The 23,458-nt window shown below is 35.9% G+C and overlaps 1 protein-coding gene across 3 annotated transcripts in view; it reads right to left on the bottom strand.

Moving 5' to 3' along the window:
• nAChRa4 (nicotinic acetylcholine receptor subunit alpha 4) overlaps positions 1-22,436 on the bottom strand; it is a 44,225-nt gene extending 21,789 nt beyond the window's left edge. The window contains exons 1-4 of one of the 3 annotated variants that reach the window (XM_073083381.1): positions 22,189-22,436; positions 8,836-8,990; positions 3,148-3,328; positions 239-354 (exon numbers count right to left, since the gene is read on the bottom strand). In XM_073083381.1, the coding sequence (XP_072939482.1) occupies positions 239-354; positions 3,148-3,328; positions 8,836-8,990; positions 22,189-22,377 (641 nt within the window). In that variant the 5' untranslated portion in view covers positions 22,378-22,436. Of the gene's footprint in view, positions 1-238; positions 355-2,912; positions 3,094-3,147; positions 3,329-8,835; positions 8,991-22,188 lie in introns of those variants that run through there. The other 2 variants (XM_073083382.1, XM_073083383.1) reach the window with 2 other exon arrangements.
• Between the last annotated feature and the right edge of the window lie 1,022 nt (positions 22,437-23,458).

The raw sequence follows: 23,458 nt of genomic DNA, 5'->3' as shown, positions 1-23,458 counted from the left end.
TTTCCATCCCCTATTTTAGCCCCTTGGGGGTAGAATTGATCAAAATCCTTTCTTAGCGGATGCCTACGTCCGCCTTAAATTTCAGCCCGATCCCTCCAGTGGTTTGGGCTGTGCGTTGATAGATCACTATGTCACTCAGTCACCTTTGAGTTATACATATATATTTAGAAATATAAAAATGCAAATGAATATAAAAATGCCAAAATCAACATGCTAAGTATAAGTACTCGTTACTAACCGGACAGCGGGGACTTCTAGTATGTCCCACTCGACCGACATGTAGAACTCTGAGAGGTCGACGCCCACCGACACCACGTTGCTGCCCGCCTGCTCGTCCATGTGCCTGAGATCCACCTGCACACACCCTCACACCACCATTATGCTGAACTATCGACATAGTCACGGTTTTCTCTGTAACACTCAATAGGGATATCTCTATTTTGTTTCAATAAAACTTTATTAATAATAAGTGTATTATTACAAATATTGACATTATTAAGTTAAATTCATGGTAGTAAAAAGTTAATTACTCAAGTTATCGACATTAAAGATTACTTAATATTTTTTGTTTATTAAATGTTATTTTTTATATTAAAGGACAATTTCAAGGACTTAATCTAGAGCTGTTGACAAACCTTCTAAAAGTATATTCAAAGAAAATGTATACTTAAATTAGCATTTATTTGCAAAAAATTGAAACCAGCTTATGTTATACAACACTTAGACACACAAAAATACAAACACACAATATGCATTTTAAAAACGTTATTAGATGAATTTTATAGTTTTAAATGTCAGCATTTAGTCAGTTATTTTGTTTAGTTCTACACAATAAACATATACAATTTTACGTAGAGCAGAAACAGAAGATGGTTTACAGAAACTATTAAAGAAGTAATAGCTGAAGAATATAAATCAAAGGTTACATAATGTATAATATGGAATAACTAAATTTAAGAATGTTTTTCAGTGCTCTATCGTAAAACTATGTTTATTAACATTTCTATTTATTGTCACAATATCTTTATATTTTAGTTTATTCGATACATGCACCCTGTCACACAATGTGAACCTACTAGTATGTGTAGTATTAGCAACTATATCACCATGTTAATCATCTCACTGGACTAAACACTAACGAAAATTAGTATGTTGTTGGTTCTCGAACGTATTACTCCTTAAAAATCGTCGGAGAAAAGTGATGTCGTTAACAAACCATACCACAAAGTGTGCCAAGTAGGATGTACCTGTATTGAAGAATTTATCAACAACAAATTAAAATCTCTTTTAGGACACGACGCTTTAAACACTTATCCATATAGACACGTAACAACGACATTTGGAATCATGCGAAGTAATACCAACGCGCAAACACAGAAAACGCCTAATGTAATCAAAAGATTGGAGTTTTTGACGAGTCATGGCGGAGTCTACTTCCAGTACAGCCTCAGGAAGCCATCTACAATGAAGGTCATATCGTTTACGCACCATTCTAAAACAAGTGAACGTGGCATGTGGGGCTCCACTGAGAGCAATTCGTCAAAATGCGTTAAGGAGATCGGAAGCGCCGGCTCCGCCGCGCGTGTGTGTGTCGGGCGTGCGCGGGCCGGCGCGGGCGGGCGCCGCGCGACGTCCTCCAGCTGTGCGCCTCATTCCAACTACACGCCAGTAAACACCGTTACTTATGTCACTTTTCAGTATTTCAACACTTCCAATATGTCACGTTTACGTTGATATCAGGCGCAAGCTACGTTATAGTGTATCGATTGCATGCAAGTGCGTTTCGCCGAATGAATCTGTGTAGTTTCAGTCGACGAAACGAACCCTCTACTGTAAACATCTAGTATAGATTGTGTGCACTATGAACTCCATGTCTGTATTGTGTAGGATAATTATTGATCTGTTTCTGTATTTATGGATTTATTTTTTCATGCAATGGTCAGCGACACTGAATTCTTACAGCCACTAATAGTCGCTAATAGGGAAAGGTATAAAATATGCAGTATGATGACATATTATGCTCAGAAGTGTGTCGAGCCACAGGTGTGAACATTATTTGATAAATCTCCACGTGCTGTGCTTAACCTGTTCGCGTGTAGGTACGTGTAAAGCTGTGTCATAGCCGTGGCCATAGTCTGCGGCTGGCGGCCGCCGTGATCGGGAATGCAATTGGTCAGGGGTCAAGCTGGAGTCATGCGGTGAGTGGAATGTACACAGACTGTAGGGAGCATGCAGCAAGCCTCAGTGTGGGCGGGACGTCGTGTCAGCGTGTGTGTGTGGCGCGAGCGGAGCCAGCTAAGGAGAGGTGTGTGAGCTCCGAGAGACGCCGCTCCGCGCATCGGTATCATGTAGAGCGCGTTACTCCGTTACGTCATAATCGGTTGGTCTACTGGCCGGTTGTACGCGAAGGCTATTGCGTAGCGCGGAATGGCTCAATCGGAGCGGGAGGCTTCGGAAAGGATCGAATCGAGTGATGTTGCATCCCATATCACCTGGCTGTTTGAATTTTATACCTTTCCGTGTCGAGCGAGGAAGGCCGATCGAACTAAGTGGAACCGACCGTGGAAAACTGGAGCATTCGTGGACACGCACGTCGACATACTGCTACTCCACATACTTTAAAACGTCATCGCAATAGTTATGTAAAACTTGCAACATGTCAGAGCTAAGAGGCGCGAGCGCCGGCGGGGAGCGGGCGGCGCCGAGGTCGCGCGCTCTACGCCGTCGCGCTGCGCCGTCGCGTACAGTCAATATGTAAAAGTGAGTAACATACCACATGGACAAAATTAATAATAATTACACGACGAATTACGTTCGAGCCAACAAGCTACTGCATGGACATCGGCCTCAGCGGCGGGCCCTACGCTACGACCCGCGCGCGCGGCGCCAAGCAGCGTACAGCGGGGCGTCACCTTGAAGCCGTCATACGTCCAGCTGCCTAACTTAAGCACACAGGTTTGCACGTCGTAAGGAAAGAACTCGACGTCGATCGAGCAGGACGACTTATAGACGGCGGGCGGCTGCCACACCACCATGCCGTTGTAGTACACCGTGGCCTTGGTCATCAGGGTCACCTCGTAGTTCCCGTCGGCGCTGCGGACAAACAGAGCGGTCAGCGAGAGCCTTCAGGGAGCCTCGCGCAATTACCTTGAATCCGTCGTACGTCCAGCTACCGAACTTAAGAACACACGTTTGCTCGTCGAACGGAAAATATTCCACATCTATTTCGCAGGAAGACTTGTAAATGGCGGGGGGTTTCCATTCGACTAGCCCTTGGTGGTAGATGGTCGCCTTGGTCGCCAACGTTACCTCGAAGTTGCCGTCGGCACTGCAATGTTAACGCATATTTACAAGCCGCACGCGGCCTCATTCTCGGCCTTTTGTTGCATTCGACACGATCACGGCGGCCGATCGGTATGCGATTGTTTGTCTCTACATACAAATTTAACGGTCCGATTGATAAAAAAATAAAAGCATTCTGTATTATAGTGTGAAATCGTTAGTTTGTAATGTATTTATAACCTCAATGTAACATTTGATGTACATGACGTATCCGGAATGTGTATACAGGTGTGTTATTGCTACGTAGTAAATTTATTGGTTTAAGGAAAAACACCGATGTTACTATTAATTCTGTATTAAAGGTTGTGTGCCATATTCATTTATATTTATATTATAGATAAACTAGCTGACCCGGCAAACATTATGTTGCCATATAAATAAGAAAATGTTACGGGTGAACAACCCTTATCACTACGGGGTATGAAAAACAGATAGCCGATTCTCAGACCTACTGAATATGTACATAAAATGTGGTGAAAATCGGTAAAGCCGTTTCGGAGGAGTACGGCAACTAACATTGTGACGAGAATTTTATATATAAAATGGATTATTCTACAAACTATTAGAGCTTATCACTGCAAAGTCATAACTGTCACAATGTTACCCGATGAAATAGATTATACCTACTTTGTTACATATAAAAATCTGAGCTGAAATTTAAAAAAATATATGAGAAGAGCGTGGCTTAAGTAATTTCATCGCAGCTTTATGAGTAAATGCATAAAGCGGTGTGGATTTTCTGGTTGAGCGAACATAAAATGACATTCATAGAAATAAAATGGAAAACATCACTCGATGAGATGAAAATAAAAAATATTTTTCAGTGCACGTAATTTCAATCTCTGTCGTAACAATATGACGTTAAAGGTTGCAATAGGTACTTTCCAAGGTTATGTGGAGAACGGGCACATTTGTCAGAGGGGCGCAGGTCGCGACGGCGGATCGGAAATGAGTGGCGGTTGTCGTCCAGCTCATTTATCAAAGTCCGTCACCCGAGGTGGTAGGCTAAGCGAAATGAACGACGTCTCAAACTGGGCGTAACGGCGTGTTCTTTACTACTTATTTATTGTTATTATGAATAAAATCTATTGTATCGAAACGCACTTATAGATAAAAATATTTATATTCTCATTATATTTAATTTATAACACAGTTTTATTATTGTAAGCGTATCGGTCATTGGTTGTTTTAATCTCTATAATTATAATTTATCAATAACTTCAATAATACTTTTAAATTATTCATGTTTTTTATTAACAATACATTTATTTGTTCTAGGTTTAATACGTTTAACAATTACACAAACTAAGTACTTACACAACATAAAATGACGATGACAAAAATAATAAGTTAATAAATAAAAGTGAATTTTATAATGAAACTTCGTGAATTACTTAAGTGTTATGTCACTGAGGTTTTTTCACCAGTAAATTTATAGCCTTGTACGTACGATCCAAAATTGCCTCTATATCAGTTTTCACGTCATTTACTAATAAACTCAGTCCAGTTTCTACTCTTTGAAATATCAAACCCAGCCCATCTTTCAATGCAGCTTCACAGATTACCTAAAATGTAACAGACAGGCATGAAATTACACATCAAAACAAATTACTGATAAATAACCGAAAATAAAATTAGTTACCGAACAGAAAAATACAATTGTAATAACAAACACCTTCCGTTTCATATTAAATACTGTGAATTTACGCGCGACACGTAGGGCACACAGCGAGCACTGAACTCATTAGCGATGTTGCGTCATTTACACAGTAATGCAATCAAATGTGTATGTGTGTGTGCCACTAAGAAAATATTATCGACAAAGGACGCTTTTCCTTTCAGGCGTGTTAATGCTTAGACGCGTGTCCCACCAGTACCCTTACCAGGAGTTTTTACGTGTCGACAAATATGACTGGTATTTGTTTACGTATTTGCCCATACAAATTCCAATCAGCGCCCCTAGCGAATTGTGTCAGAACTAGGAAATCGTATTGGCCCATACGTAAACAAATACCAAAACAGTCATATTTGTCGAAACGTAAAAACTCCTGGTAAGGGTACTGCACACGTGCTACTTAAATCCTATCTTTTCACACCTCTATCGGACTAAAGGGGGGACGGAACGGAAGGGGCACGCCCCGAACCACAGTCCTGGGTTGCCCGAATCAGTTGCTATTAGCTAAAAAAATAGGTCACCGGACTCATCATTACTGAAATACATATTTGTCGGCGAATAAGTCTATGAGATATTTGTTATTATAATTGTGTAAAATCACACATGGGTCAGGAAGAGACTGCAGCGAGTTACAAATGTGCAGATGGGACACGTGTGCAGGCGTCAATACGCGCGACAAGATATGCGCCCTAAATCTATACTAATGTGGTAAAAATGGTGAGATTTTTTAATTGTTTGAACACGCTAGTCCCAGTACATAACAGTATATTTGATTTTATTTAAACGCGGATGAAACTGTAAATTAATAATGAGGACCTAATACTTAATCATGTTTTGTGTGAGTAAGTAGACGCAATTTATTTGTTAAAATTATAATACTTACTGTATATTTCAAGAACATAATTTCAATAAATTACAGAAAGAAACTAAATCTCACAACACATTATCGTATTTGTGAAATGAGATTTAAACAAACGACTTGGTTTATTCCTTGAAATATTTATACAGCAGTCAAATTTAATTTATCACGCCGTTACTGTAATGTTCAGAAAATAAAAACGAAATATCATCCCACAATTCATAAAACCTTCATAATCCGTTACAGCTTTCATTTTCTTTAACAGATCCGTGAAGTTTATTACCTTTCATTAAACACGGCGATGAATATACAGCGAAACGCCTGAAAAATATTTTATTTTTAACCGCACTCATAAAAAGAGGGGTGTTATAAGTTAAATATGTGTTACTTTGTCTATCGGTAGCTCCTAAATGAATGAACCTATGTTTATTTCCGTTTGTTTCTTTGTAAGACTCGATCAAGTAAAGTAAAGAATCAAATCTTAAAAGCATCAAGTTTTAAAATATAAGTATAATTTATTTTTCTTCCTACTATACAAAACAAAACACGTAGCTGTATTTTAACGAAGGCGTAGCGCGTAGCATTATGCTGACTACGAAGTGCTACAAATATTGTTCAATGCATACTTTACAAGCCCTGCGTAGCATCGTACGCTGTATATGACGTCATTTTATTGTCCCGTCGTCTTAGTTAACCCATTATTGTTCCACTGTTGGGCAGGGGTCTTCTCTCAGAATGAGAACGATTAGGCCATAGTCCACCGCGCTGGCCAAGTGCGTATTGGTAAACTCCACATACCTTTTTGATTTTTTTTTATATAAATCTCAGGTATCCAGGTCTCCTCACTATGTTTTCCTTCACCGTTTTAAGGAAGTAATAATTAATTTCTAGTACGCACATATAGTTTCTAAACCATTAGGGTATCACTGATTTTATTATTTTTCCACCAATCCCTTAACCCTCTTAAATTTTATGAAATGTACTTGTAAGTCATTATTACTTTTTATTTATCCTCAATTTAGCGTTTCGCTACGTATTTCAAAATGTACATCTTATAAATTGGACAAATTAAGGTTAAGATGAAAAAGACATTTCGTTCAAGTTTTAAGAGACGGTTGTTGAATCCCCAAGTCCTCAGATAAAATGGGACAAAAGCTGTAACGAATATATTAGAGCGTATCTATTATAATGGACTTTGTTATCCCATCGTGAAGGCTAACGTGGGTATTGTGTGGTTTGTGGACGTACTTATATAAGAATTACGTAAGAGTACGATTGTGTTGAATCGAATTGTTTTATAGAAACTTACGACTTAGGCTATGTTATTTGTAGAAGATAATAACATATACCAACTTTCATTTCTTCAAATTATGCGAGTATATCTCTCTATGTAATGTGTACCTTATAAAGGCTCTATCTTTTGCCTACTTTGTCTACGAGGACTAAATAATTAAATCCGCTTCTCAATATTCAAAACCAACTATATTAATTGATCTCGTTAATGTATGCTAGCTTTTTATAACGGGATGTGACCAATGTATTGAAAATAAATACTAATCAAAGCAGTCGATTTTTTAATCACAATCTTCTTTTTAAAACTAAATAAGACTCGTTGGAAATTATTTTATTGTACACGCACGAACAAATAGACGAAATATATGTAAACTAATAATAAGATCGGTTCCGAAACTTCGTTTGTTAAATATAATTTGTTGTAAATATGTTTTATTGAATAAATCGACTGTATATGTAATTTTATTACCAAACATTGATCTATATTTTAATTTAAGCCCTTACTCTCTACATACAAACTAATCCCTTCCGCCGCCATTTTGAAGTTTTTTCTCGTCGTTTGGTAAATTTGGAGGGGAATGGAAACATAAGTAATATAAATAACACATTTAACAATTACGATGCAATGGGGCACATCTACCAAAAGCAATAGTGCGCAATTTTGACCATACACTTTAATAACCATAAATAAGTACAAGTATAAATAACATGATTTTTTTTTTATAATATAAGAGTAGCAGACGAGCATGCAGTCCAGAGGATGGTAAGTGGCTACTGCCGCCCATGGAAATCTGTAATCAACCCCAGATAGGATTAGATATTCCTACCTGAGGTCGGCCACAGAAGCGCCGCTACCCCTGAGGACTAAGCTGGAACGCCTCGGAAAAGTCTGTCTCCCTTACCACACCGTTGTTGTTAACGAACGATAGAAAAATACAGGCCTATGGTTCAAAAATTGCACACTACTACATAAGAAATGAGAACACCAATATTTAACGTAACATGTTTAGTGTTGGGTTTAGTGTTATTATGTTAGTGTGGGTTTAGAACATAAACAGAAAGAAGTTTAGAAAGCATAGTAAATATTATCTAGGGATTATTTTAACGACATGTGGCGCAGTATTGCGAGGAAGCTGGTAGCTGATGAATATTGCATGTCTTTACTTTGAGAGAAATCACACGACTAGAATAAATATTATGATTGCTTTGAGGCAATCCAGAAATACTTATAGATAAACAAATGAATATAATCTAACAGATACGTGCTTATTATTTTAAATTTAGCAGATTATTTACTAATGGTGTATTAAAAGGGACAAAGTTGTCGTTATTTAATTCTACTGATATGTTTTGACTTTTACTTTTGCCACGGGATTGCTTGCTCGAAGCTCCAAAAGGTTTTTAGAACACGTGAGTATTAAAAACAGGAATTCTCTGAATCCGTGACACCTCAAAACTATGCTAATATAATTCAATTATCTTTTCAGAGTAAAGACTATTTGTGGGATCTTACAATCAAGTATAATTTATAACTCAGTTTAATACGAATCAGTGTAAAAGTAACATCATAAACATTTCGTAACTGCCGACTTTCTCGCAACATTACCGGCACAGTCTAATTTAGTTGTTTGATTTAGATAACGGGATGATGGGTATTCTGGCTCACTTATTGTAGAGCACGATGTCAGGCCTCCAGATATGGTCGGAGGGCACGTGCAGCATGTGGACGCCACCATACTCCCGCGGCTCCCAGCGCAGCTTGTAGTCGTACCAGGATTGCTCCACCCACAAGTTTGTCGTCATTATCTGGTTCTTCAGATTCTGGTGGGCACAGCAAAATTAATCTATCAGATACATAATATATTTTAACGACCGTACGCCTTAATAGCTTGGGACCCTAATAAAACATTTCTTATTTATCTCCTGGTCCGTTTCGGAGAACCGCAGATTAGCACGGTTAGTATATAGTAATCAGTAAAATATTTATTAAGTTTTCTGAATAATATACTAAATAAACATTACGGTACTACATAATTTAATACACATAAATAAATTAAATAAAACTGAAGATAAAAACCGCCTCTTTCTAGATTTAATACACATTTATTACACCAAGAGTAAAGAACACTATTGTTGTTATTTTAAATCTTTACACAAGACTACACATTTTCTTACGACAGCGGATTGCGGGGAATCCTTTCTAAAGAACCTTTCAACGAGGATTTAGTACTAAATGTCTTGAAAGGTTTTATTTGTTTTTCTTTAGCGATACCCACTACGTTTTGGAATAGATATGTTTATAGAATCACGTTGATCTGGCTCACTCTCTTGTTATTATAATACCAATCATTACAACATTCCGGGAAACTTATGCATTGCCACTATCCCTTTTACCAAACCACATTGGAACAGCTTGGTGTTCCCAAGGCCTCCCCTGTCATGGATAGTCATCTTTGCTCAGCCATAAATAGCTATAAAGAAAAGTCAAAGGAAAAAGATCAATTTTAAGTCAAAAATAACAAATCCGTGTACGTTTCCATTTTACGCATAAATCCACAAGTTTAATACGTTAAGGAAGTTTTTATCTTATAAAATCTCCGTGAATATTTTATTTTCGCCGAGGCGTGCTATCACCGAACAGTGTTTTCCCAAAGGATATTACATTTTCTCATCTGACAACCGAGCCGCCTAAGATACGAAGGCAGAGGTGTTGTACTTCGTCTTCATTTGCTTGCAGGCGATAACGACAAATTATGTTACATACGATTTCCCATTTTCATAGGTAATCCGATTTGGGATCCGTGATCCGCGGATCGTCGCGATTTTAGCGAATGCCCGCGAATCTTTGGCGATGATGGGTGGTTGTTCTGGAAGAGTTCATAATTTGAAAAAATTGAAATGTGATAATGTGATGGGCAAAAATTTATCAAAAAATATTATTATTAAAGAGCGTGAGTGAAGCGTAGTGAACAAAAGTAAAATAGACTACTGAGAAAAGCTTTCAATCAACGAATAGTTGTATAAAACCGTTTCTGATATTGTTTTTACTTTATAGGCATTTTATCTTTAAAGTAAAAGTAAGAAAGTAGTAAAAAAAGTAGTAACGTTGCCCATGAAACGAGAAAATTACAAACACATTGCATGAATCTTTTAATCCAGATTTTTCTGAACGTGTATGTAATTTTATAATTGGACTGAAGTAGCTACTAGTTGGTGTTTTCTTTTGTGAAATCGTTTTATTGTGCAAACGTTTCAGTGGATGCTTTATTTCTACCATTAAGCATGTTATTATTTTTAAATTGCAATCATTTGTAGAATGTCTACAGATTTGAAAAGTTGTTTTCGTACCTATCGAAGAGATATTGAAGAAATATTTTCAATATCTATTTGTCTGTACGTGTCTTATATTGTAGCAATGTAATGAAATAAATAGCTAAATAATTATCATTTATATTTTTAACAATAAACACATACATTAACTTTACTGGAACAAATTTCAAAGCCAAAAAACTATGATTAATTCTTTAACTCATTATTTACGTAGAAGCTGAGCTAGTAGAGAGAACGCAAGACTATTTAATCAGAACAAAATAATGCAGTTAATATTTAAAAACCAAACTTTATACTAAATTCATCTTCATTTTTAACCCGCATAAGGAGGGGTGAATAAAGCATAGCAGACATATAGCATGTAGTATACATATACATGTCTGGGTCTGTCAGGGGCATCGTAGCTCCTTCGCGAAGGAATCGATTTATATTTAGTTTTTTTCGTTGATAGGTGTGTTGACCGAGAGCATCATTACTTATGATTAAAGATAATATCTTCAGTTTTTTGACAAACGATTTGATTTTTAAATTTACAGTCTTTTTTCTTAGTGAAAGCAAATTTAACATTTTATGCCAAATATAAAAGTGCAAAAGAAGTTTACAACAGTTAAGTACCGGAGGTGTACCGAATAAGCCCAAACCACCTGCGAAGTGGAACATAGCGGCATAAGAATAATGAACAAAAGTTTAAATGAAATGGGAGCTGAAATTCTAAAAATGTGCGGCTTTTCGCCCAATATACCCGGGTACTGTGTCGCTGTGAATTGTCCACTAATTTGTTTTGTAAAACTGCGAAATACTACCAACGCAGCAATGTATAATTATCTAAAAACATACACTTTAATTTCAGTTATTTTAAAACATGTACTGCTATTTTTAACTTTATATACGTATTTGCGATAAGTATATTAAAATAATTGCATTAAAAATGTAACAAATGTTTACTGTGTGAATAATAGTTCAGCTTTATAACAGCAGTGTTAAGCACTGCAGTCTTCTGGTTTGAACCGTGTGGCATGAGCATACATAAGTATGAAGCGTTCCATCTTAGTCTTCAGCGGTAACAATGCAGAGTAACTGACCTCAAGGATTTCCTCAGGTATTCTTATCTTATCTTATAAGTAGATTAAAGATTTCCTTAGGCAGCAGTAAACGTTTACCGTCAGTTGGACGTCATGCTCGTTTACTGCTTTTATAATATAAAGCTTAGAAGCAATGTTTGCTTTGTTGTACGGTATTCCCTCAATCCTTGCTTTTTTGTATATGAGCCAACACAATTGCAGCTAAATGTTGCTCTAAACGAGTATGTTTACGAGCCCTATACCGTAAAGAGATAAAAAACAATAATAAAACCTTTCTACTTTCATCCCCTTCTCTCCCATTTCATTATTAGTTCTGCGCTTTCAAAGCTTAAATTATCTAGAAGATATCGTTGCTTAAGTTACAATACTCCATTGCGTAGAACTACATAGGTATAACGCTATTGAGCGACATTACTAGTGTAATGCCGTCCAATAGTTAATTAAATTGATGCTTGGAACATGTACGATGTATTTTGTTCAGGATCTTAGTATATAAAAGTCCGAGATAAACGATTATCTCAGATCATTTCGGACTTTTATTCTTATGAGTTGGTAAATCTAAGGTTTTACTAGAAAATCTCAGGGTTTAGCATGGTTCGGGCTTTTACATTAAAAGAAAGGTAAAAAACATGTATCTATGAAACATATAGGCAAATCTCCAATTAATGTAGAGTCAGTTCTCTGCTATTTTTCTCGTAAAATCAATAACTCGTGCATTTACATTCGTGTCTGAATAGAAAACTCGGTTGGGTGAATGACCAAAATTCACTAAATTGTTTGCCTCACACGACATTGAATCTAGACAGTCTCTTTGAGCGTTAATCCTCGTACAGAGGTCAACGTCACTTCTACTTAGGGTAGGTATAATATATAGGCATGTAGCGCAATATCGGTTGAATTCTGTATCATCATCATCAACCCATTACTGTCCCACTGCTAGGCATGGGTCTCCTCTCAGAATGAGAAGGATTAGGCCATAGTCCAACGCGCTGGCCAAGTGCGTATTGGTAGATTTCACATACCTTTGAGTTTTTTTTTTAATATAAGTCTCTCAGGTATGCAGGTTTCCTCACGATGTTTTCCTTCACCGTTTAGCAAGTGATAATACGCACATAACTTTGAAAAATCAGAGGTGCGTGCGTGCGAGCCTGGGATTTGAACCTCGGACCCCTCGATCGAGAGGCCGAGTTTCTTAACCACTAGGCTGTCACTGCCTACTAAAACTGAATACTGAATACTGTATAGGACTATTTAAAGAGATACTGCGAGGATGTGCTGGTCCCTTGATGATGGTAATACGATCCAAGTCTGCTCGAGTTATAGGAAAACACTTATGTCCACTTGGTGTCCAGTTCGACAGTAAATCTTCATATAATATCTACCAATAAAATATGTGTAAGGATGTCCTTAATGTTTCTCTTTTATTTATCAATCGATTTTCTTTATTTTTTTCTCGATAGCTGTGGAAGATTTAGAAGTTAACAGTAGCGTAGGTAACTTTAGTGTTAACAAAAACGTCCTCAAATTAAACCATAGGGAAATTTGTCAACATATAACAGTATATTTTATAGTTTACAGCAAGCTTTACTTTTGTTTTGCTTGTAACTAAGCAGTACTGTTAGAATATTTAAGGTATTCCCCCGAAATAACAATTGATTAAATCAAGAGCTCCACAAGCAATTACGTGATTTGGAGACAGAGCAAGCCCGTTTAAGGAAGTCAACAATTACCCTTAAATTAAATTTAATAAATGTTCTTTGCAAAGTTGGTCCCGTACAAGACGTGGTAAAATGAATGGATGGAACTTTTTGACGATTAAGATTAAATATTCGATAGGATTGTTGTCCTATCTCTATTTTGAGAGGTGTGTTATTATAGTATTGTTTTTAAGTGCTTCTTGTTATATTGATTTAACTTATGTTGTTACTTCGTATGTACTTATATGGGGGTCAAATCTTAAACTGAATTTTAGATCAATAGATATGATTGAGCTGAAATTTTTCATTCTGAATCCAGTGGACATATCATTTATATGCATCTTTATGGTATGGACATCGAATTAATGAGTTTTATGAGAGAAGAATACGAAACTTATGTTACTTAAAGGATTCTTTAGGTAGATTCTTAGAGGTATATTCTTGTAAATATAACTTTTTGGTATCACGTCCAGTTATTCTTTGTAAAAAAGGTATACGAGTATTTAAACTTAACCCACGCAACGGAGTACGCAACATTTTGGGTTTAATGTTCATATCTCCGCTCGCTGTTACAATATCTCTCCAGGCGATGATAAAATAGTAATGAAATAACTTATTGTGACAATCTAGAGACTAGTATAGACGAAAAACTAAGGAAACGAACAAATCGTCTGGATTGAATGCACAATTAATAACATTTAAGGAGCTTGGATCACCTCGATCTACAAACATATTTTATATGAAACTTGCACATTAATATTTATTTATTTTAGAAAATATAATATTTATTTGTTTTTTTTTACCTCTTTAAATGCGTTTTCCGTCTATATTTCTTGTCATTTCAACGGCGAATATCTCAATTCACCCTTGAAAGAGTACGTTAACGTAAATTGGAGATGAAATCTATTTTGTACCTGGGTGCAACTCTTGTTACCACAAAGTCAGGATGGCAGGTAATATTCGCTTCTCCTCTCGATGTTCATATTTAAGGGCATTATCCACTCAATTTCATTATTGATATATACACTGTGCGCGTCTGAAACTTAGCTTACAAAATATAATGTAATTATAAAGCAAAATAAGTGAATTTTGCTTAAAACAAATACCGCGCTTAATATGATAAGCTCGCGCGAGCTGTGGTGTCCATCCGAGGATTTTGCAACAATATTATGGCTTTTATTTTCTGTAATTTATCACCTGTGAGCATTAATTTTTATGAACTCGTACATACGTCCTTCATTTACCCTGCCATAGTACATGTCTCTTACATTACAGAAAAGAGTCTATTCGCTTAGTACGTCCACGGAGTGTTAGATATTGGGAAAATTAATAGAGCGTGTTTATGGCTGTAACGTTATTGGACATAACAGGCATAATATTTATTTGATCTTTATGTACGAACAATAAGTACATAAGTAGGTAGGTAAAAAACTACTTTATATACTTAACTTAACATTATATACTAGTGATCATTGGAAAAATAATAACCAAACTGTTTAAAAATAAATAATAGTGAATGGGTTGGGTGGAACCGTCACCTCTGCAGTTGGAAAAAATAAGTATATATTCTTTCATTATTCAATATAAATTTCATTCGTTCACTCTTTACTTCAAATCGACAGAGTTATCTTGACAAAATATGCTAATAAAGTACAAGTTTAGGGATTCTATTTGTATTTTAGGCGTCAGATGAAATTAGGAGAATGAGCCGCGCGGCGCGGCACGTGACGGTAGATACTAACACCCCGAAATCCATTAAAGTTATTATCGTTCCACCTCTAATTTGGGACCACAACACAAAAGACGGGGTCGTACTTGCATTACGGATTCCACGAAACAAAGCAAGAACTTATCATTATGTCAAACGAAACAAAGGCTTGAGTGTCGTTGTAGGAGCGTTTTGATTCTTATTGTTAATACTCAAGGTTTGTCGATTACTTGTAATTGTAATGTAAATTTATTTTATGTATTGTGCTAAGTTTATGTTCGCTGAAGAAAAATATATAATAATTGAGCATGTAATATGTATTCCTTCGTGGCATAAACTTGCGCTTATTTTTAACGGCTTATAGCAAAGGTAAAGATAATACACACTGGTGTATATAGGGAAGTTTTGAAATTTTAAAATATATTTCGAATTTTTTCATTGCACTAAAGTATTTTTTGTATAGTAAATATAGGAAAAGGGCAGTCTAGCTAAAAATTGAGCAGTGTCTTAAAATGAAGTAGAGTTAACTTAATAGATAAAATTGATTTAGCAGTACAGTAATTCCCATTTGTGAGAATTTTATTAATATTAGAACTTTCATATTTAAAGTTTGTTTGCAAAACATACCTTACAACACCCTTTAACCCAGAAGATAACATACTTACATTGCAACTATTTTGTAACCTGAACTATGTCAGTTTCAAACTTATAAACCACGACTGCACAGCGAATAATTTCAAATAACACATAAATAAAAAATACATATATAGATTCTGCATTCATTGTTATACTATGCAATTAAACATTCGTGGAATTATCAGATTAATTGAGCAATATCCATATCGAGTATAATTGGATTGCATATCTATGGATTCGCTAGTATTGCCATCAATATAATTGGTAGGTATACCATATTTTTCTCAAACGTTATATTAAGGAATGAATTACTAAGGCTTATTGATTTTTTTACTGAAAAGTAGTAAATCTCGTCAATACCTTTAAAACAATACAGAAAAAGATCTCGTTTATATATAGAGGCAAAGGAACTACTTTCCTTTGCCTCTATAAATAAACGAGATCAATATCATCCATTGCATATGAATATGCAATAAGTATTAGGGATAGTGGCAAGTTTTGATCCAAGCTTTTTGGGAAAAACATAAGTTCCGGCTGTTTCTAAAAAAATGATTTTATTTTGCCTGCTTATTATCTTTACTGATTAAATGTCAAAAAATCATTAAAAAATATATACAAGAAGTTCGTAATTACAATAAGTTATTTATTGTTTATATCCTTGTGTAGGAAAATTTTGAAAACAACAAAAATATAACATTAGATTTTCCTAGTAATAAATAGTAAAGGGTCCATACTGTTAGATAAATGATTGAAAAACAAACCGTGTTAAATCGTTACATTCAACAAATTACATTTACTGAAATGTTTGTTATTTTTCCCGACTTCGTTAGATACAAACGTTTCAATTTATTTAATTTGTACGAAAAACTAATTTAAATAAATTTTAAAGTGTAGGCGTAATAATAACAAACCAAATAAGTAAATACCAAACACATTAACTAATTGTAATTACTGTACATTTCAGTTTGTGGTTTTTGAAATGGGATTTCAACAGAACGCTTTATAATAATTATACTTACTGATATTATCATTTCTTCATTAAAACAATACGGCCATTGTGGAACGAGTTACAAAGAGTTTTAAATTGAATGTTTCACTAATTTGATTTTACCTAAGTTAATAGCTTTTATTTTGAAACACATTTTAGATAACATTCCTGTATTAATTATATTTTGATATTGAGTTAACGTGGTGATTATGGATATTTACAGATCAACGCGAAACCTACTATGACACTAATGTAATTAACGAATTCTAAGTTGACCCTCATGAAAAGTTGTGAAGAGAACAAGAATTATTTTAATTCAATAGTGACGACAATAGTAGGCCCAAATCTGCCTCCCAGAAGACACTTTCAAAGCCTATATGTGTTTAACTGAATGTGTTTGGGGGAAGCAACGTATACCCGTTTTCCGGACAAAAGGTGTCCGGTGGAACTCCGTGGGGTTTTAGCCGGTAAGAGGCGGCATAACCACTTCATAGCCCCCGCGAGAGAGGATTTCAAACGGTAAAAAACAACGCATTTATGACAGGCTCTTAAGTCTAACTAAGCCCACGGCAAGTTGTTAACACAATGTTGTTTTGGGTTTTGTTTAATTTAAGATCGTTAAATATATATCTTTGCGATGCTGTACTATTCCAATAAAAGAAATTAATACTTTATATCAAATACTTTTTAACAAAGTCCTCTTGATCTACATTCGCCAAAAACTCAAACAAGAGACGAATATTTTGGTATTTAAAGCGTGGTTGAATAGAAACGGAGCAAGTCGCTAAATAAATAATGGTTCCAACTCGAACTCGACCACTGTGGGTTACGGGGACGCAGAACTTACTGACAACACAATTAACATGTAACCATTTTGCTTACATTTGTAACGTTATACATTTTGTATGAATTTTGTTCACTTTCATCTGTCTCATTGATTGAATCGCGACTTTTCAGAGGGTTAAATGTTCTTTAGAAGTTTTTAATTGCCCGAATGCATATAAAACAATCAGTTCATTATCATGTTAATCCATTCTCATTAATATTGCCCACGGCAACTGAATAACAACATACCAACTAATTATCGTCAACCCATTACTGTTCCGCTGGGCTCCTCTCAGAGTGGAGAGGGATTAGGCTGGTCATTACGCTATTAATGGTCCGCCGCGCTGGCCAAAATTAAATGCGGATTGGTAGACTTCACGGCTTTGAGAACTTTTTAGAGAACTCTCAGCCCTGTAGGTATCCTCACGATTTTTTCCTCCCTCGTTATAGCAAGTGATCATTATTTTTTAAGACTTAACTTTTTTAGTTCAATAACTTAAAAAATGCATGGAATTGAGAGACCGAGTTTCAACCACCAGGCTCTCTTTGCTAAGCCTAAAATATTTTTAATATACTTTTTTTGAGTCAACCTCTCATAAATTTATTGCTTGTTAACAGAACTGTACCTAACGGGAACTGAAACTAATGAGAATGCAATATTGAAACGTTCCCCAAACCGCTATCGAATCTTGGAATATTACTTGAATGCAGTGCGGAATTGCAGATATCCCGAATGTGTTTGTGTTCAGATTGGTAGCATACCATTGCCAATCATATGTGGATTCCAAAGCCTTACTACATACTATTATTATTGGTTCTCGGGTATTTGCCCTTTGGTCAGTCCAGGGGTAAAATTATAATTATAAGACAGAAGTCATTTATGTAATATGCATTCCATAAAGTACCTATATTTTAGTTTTTTTATTTTTTATTTATTTAATACTGAAGTAGCAAACGAATAGATAGTCCTCCTGATGGTAAGTGACTTTTTTTGCTCATGGATTTTTGTAACTAACTACAGATAAGATTGGAACTGTACGAGAGGCCGGGCACAGATGTGTTACCCCTGAAGACTAATTTAGAACGTATTCGGTAAGTATCCCTTACCACAGCCTTCAAACTGGAATTCACTAGCGCAGAACACTGCTGTTATAAGCACTATTATTTTCGTACAAATAATAAATTATAAAATAATATTGAATGGAACATTTAAAAGACTTAGGAATTTAAAATAATGCCTGTTTTTATTGCATGGCTTGCAATAAAAACTTTTTGTCGGAAGTCAAAAGGTACAACAATGATATTACAAAGTTTTCACCGCATTCCGCACGCTTTTACTGACAATGGAGCTTTGTTGCGAGCGGAAAATAAACAAACGATCTAAAATACTAAAAATAAAAACTGTTTAGAATTTTAAATACATTTTTATAGATATAAACGTAAAGCTCTGGGAAAGCTAGATCTAACTGTATTAATATTTTGTTTTATTTGTTGACATATAATCGGAGGTAATTTCGATAAAATGTGGTCGATCTTGATTTTTTGTCTCACCATGATTGCTGTTGATGGTGACTTTTACTCAACGCATTAACTCTGCAATTTTTTTCGAGTAATAATGATGAACAATTTCTTTAATAACGGTAGGTATTCGAAGTAAACGAAGACGATATGATTATTTCTTGTTATTGTTTGATATAGAGTTCCATGGGAGTCAATTAAGAATTATTATCGTAGTGAAATTAACTTGAGCAAGTTGTTTACTTGATATTTTACTTCTATTTACGTAAAGATTGTATTTTATATTAAAAGAAGGTAAACTAAAACTTAATAATATGACATGTGACTTAATATGCACGTAGGTAGTACGTTTGTGGCGATATAATAAAGTTTAGGGTTCTTACAAAGCTTTAGGACACTCAGTTTTGTCTAGTGCGACAGTTTTTAGACGGTTCATTGAATTTAAAAGGGGTGGAAGCACTTCTGACGGACACAAGTGGGCCGTCTGCAGTGGTGAGACAGCGGAGAAGTGCCTTATGAGAAACAGTATCTATTTTAATATAATCGAAGGGTCTCTTGTGAAATAGATTCTATTCAACGAAAGCCAAGTGCACTTATTGGAGTTATATTTAAAATGTTTTTCGCTCGTTGGTTATTCGTGCTTGCTCGTATTTTAAATGGTCAGCGAGTTTATAAACGAAAAAATATTTGTGTGTTAGAGTTAAAAATAATTCGAATAGCAGACTGAAATGTTACTTGTGTTGAGTTTACTATATTTCATGAGCCGTTCTTACTTGGTTATTAGAGATTGCAGAGAATTTTAGTGTGATCTATTTAGGATTCGAGATTTGTTCTAAGGGCTTTAATGACTATCTAGATACTTATCTATTGCATTGATTGCCATGAATACACATAAAAGACGAAAGCACCAACACCCAGATCAGAAATTAAAATTCATCATTTAGATAACTGTGTGGTTGGAAATCGAACCTCGAACTTCGTATCCGAACGGCAAGGTGATCACTCCGCCGTGGATCGCAATATCTTTTCATAGGACCGTCCTTGGTAATCCACTAGTACAACGGCCTGGCTACTAATAAATTGTTTGTTAGAGACAGTTCAGTAGATAAGCGTCAATATTGGTCGTCCTTTTTGTCATGGCCGAATCTGGATTTCGCAATAAAATGAGGAAGGAAACGATTGTTTGCCTGGTTTTATTACGTTGGAGGATTGCTGACAAAGTAAATGGCATGAAAGTTTAAGGGCGTTGTTTTTCTTCCTTATCAGGCAACATGGCACAGTTTCATCATTCGTTCCTTAGTTTTTGTATGCTTTGTTTTGAGGTCAATGTCAATAATGATATAGATTAAATTATTGTATTGTGGTCATCCCATAACTGTCGCACAGCTGGGTACGGGGCTTCTGTCACCCATGTCCTTCTGGCCATGTGCGAATTGGTAGACTTCACACACCTTAGAAAAGGTTTTTAAAGAGTTCTCAGGAGTGTAGGTTCTTTATGATGTTTTACTTTATCATTATATAACATGACATAATTGATTTCCAAAATGCATATAACTCTGAAAAAGTGGTCTCGGATTTAATCACAAATCTCCCATTGAAAGACTGAGTTTCAACTATCACTGCTTTTTGCAATCGTTGTATACCGGCCAATAAATAATCAAAATGAAACAATAGTACCTTTAGTATGAGATTTTACGTTTTTACAAAAATGACTGTTTTTGTATTTGTTTACGTATTTGCCCATACATTTCTAATCTACGCCCCCGGCGGACTGTATCAAAACTGATTGGAAATGTAAGGAAAATACGAGTACGTAAACAAATACAAAGACAGTAATTTTTGTAAAAACTTAAAAACTCATACTAAGGGCAGTTGGAAGATTTTATAAAAACATTGCGGATTCCTGTCTTATACAAAAATCTATACGATTTAAATAATCGATCGAATCGAATGGAGTCTAAAAGACATTTAAAAGCCTTCTATGAATTATCCATTTCGTCATTGAAGATAAGTAATGATACCTCGTTGTAAATTCATTCAGATTCAGGCATGGACGAAACTCCAAGATAAAATCAATTTACATTTAATTTATGGGCACCTCATATAAGTAAAATATGTAAACCATGTGAATTTATTCAGATATAGGTACAATCCCAAATTCATTTCTTAAGTTAATTTATATGTAATACATTATTTATACATTATGTATAATCGTATACATAGTACTAAGTTCGAGTTTTCGTGAACTGAAAAGGGCCATAAAACTGTATTGGCAGAAATATGGGTGGAACTGAATGTTCTGGGAAAAGTTGGGACCGCCTTTATTTCTACACATAAATTAAGATTAGGAAGTCGCGTTAAGCTATGTTGGTGGCAGTAAATTTATTTACAAGATAAATTTTAATCCCTTTATTCTGAAGATTAATGCGATGCTTACTCTTTCTTATGACCCCCTGTGACACGCTGGGTTTCAGATTCAATCTCCGTCCGTAAAGATTTCTGTTCTGGGGCTGTTATTTGTCTTTGTGGAGCACCCACGATACGGAAAAAATATAAGCATGGTGGTGTGAGGGTAAAAATATAAGTCTAAGTATTATATTCGTATATCGATATAGATGAAGGTGAATGTGCTACAAAGTATAAGAAAGGTTCGATCGATGCTGTAAAAATAAGTATTATTCATATTACATAACAATTTATATTTAAACTATTATTTAAATAAGTTTATATTTTATTTGCAGGATTATTTTTGTACTTATACTTATTACTTTTCATTTAAGACGCAACCAAATAATTTATACTAGAACTAGAAGTAATATTGATACAAGTATGTTTTAGATACTTAAGACTTCAAGTTATAGTAATACTTACTTAGTATTTTTGTTTGTATTTTAGTCAGAAATTAATGAAGTATAAATTAAACATTTCAAAATCTCGTGGTTGAATAACACGTGTGAAGTATCTACCTCTACGTATATCCTTCACGTAGTGTTTTCAAAAAAGTATGTAAAACTGCAGCTTGCTTATGAATTACAAAAAGTAGGTCACGTACCGGAGGCGTTGATTTGTGTCTATTTAAATTCCAAATGCGGGGCGCAAGTGCAAGCAAGTATGCGTTTGCAATGCACCCTCGACAGCTCCCGATCTAGGTCAGGTTGGTGAAGCGATGCACGCCAGAAACTATTACAGGCGACAAGACGCTAGATGTTTACGCGGGCGATTCGGGTGCACTTACGACATCGATAAGTTGGCTGAGTTTGAGTTTGATGCAGACGCGCAGGACGTCGGTGGTGTTGACGACGGGGCGCACCAGCTTGTTGTAGTTGGAGAGGAGGTCGTCGTAGAGCCGCTTGGCGTCGGGGTTGCCGGCGGCGACGGCGCGCACCAGGCAGCAGGCCGCCAGCCACCAGACGAACGGGGCCATCAGCTCACGGGCTCTGTCATCGTTACGTAAAGCCGCGTGCGGGCGAGCGGCCGGGGCGCGGCGCGGCGCGGACTGGCGGGCTGCGCGCCCCGCCCGCCCGCCGCCCGCCGCCCGCCGCCGCCCGCCCTCGCGATCCCTGTCAAAGAATCGTCCCCCGACCCGAGACTCTTTTGCGTTTACACTGTTTTCTCTCATTACCACTAAGTATTAAATATTTGATACGGAACGCTCAGCCGGTGTTTTTCTTGCTTGCTTGTTTGTCATTTCTCGCTGATGTAATTAGTTTATGCTTCGACTGTTAGCTTGAAAAAAAATTTTATGCAGCTTTATTGTTTTGCGATTTACCCTTTAGGTAAAATAATTATTTAGTATTTTCGGCTAAGTACGTTATTTAAGTAAACAAGCTAAACACAGACATTTCTTATTGGAAATTAATAAGCGCTGATAAATAACGATAATTAATTATAATATGCCTAAGGGGTGGTTCATGCAATTCCATCTGTCAAAGAGAGCGTAGCTACTAAGCTAAGATAGCTAAAAGCTTCGTAACGTCCCGGAAATAGATTAAATTAGTTGATGATAGTTATTTCTTAAAAGATAAATAAAATAATCATCGTAAACGTATATTGATGTAAGCGCACATTGATAATCTACTAAATTTCGCAACTAAAAACGATTATAACGTATAACTTTGTACGTATATACATAAAATACTAAAATAGAATTTACTACTTGAGGCTACCGATAAAACACATCGCAGGTACAGAGTAAACAATAAATCATTATGAACATCGCAGGTTACGCGAACAAATAGATGAGTGACACACTCGAGCGATCCACAGCCTTACTATAAATACCAACTCAAAGATTACTAGAGCATGCAATTCACCTGATAGTAAGGGGCTACTACCGCTCATAGGCGAAATAGGGTTATAGTTCTATTTGAGGTCGGTCATAGATGCGTTGCTACATCTGAGCTAAGTTGGAATATCCCGGATAAGTTTGTATGCCTTATCACACCCATCAAACCGGGAAAAGGCAACGCTTAACATTTTTGTAAGGCCAAGAATAAGATAAGTGG

This window comes from Epargyreus clarus, unplaced genomic scaffold, assembly GCF_041222505.1.
Source record: "Epargyreus clarus isolate Ecla_fem2 unplaced genomic scaffold, WU_Ecla_fem_2.2 ptg000019l, whole genome shotgun sequence".
In the NCBI taxonomy this organism is placed as follows: domain Eukaryota; kingdom Metazoa; phylum Arthropoda; class Insecta; order Lepidoptera; family Hesperiidae; genus Epargyreus; species Epargyreus clarus.
Note: the sequence above shows the minus strand (reverse complement) of the source record. Positions and strands in the feature narration are given on the sequence as shown.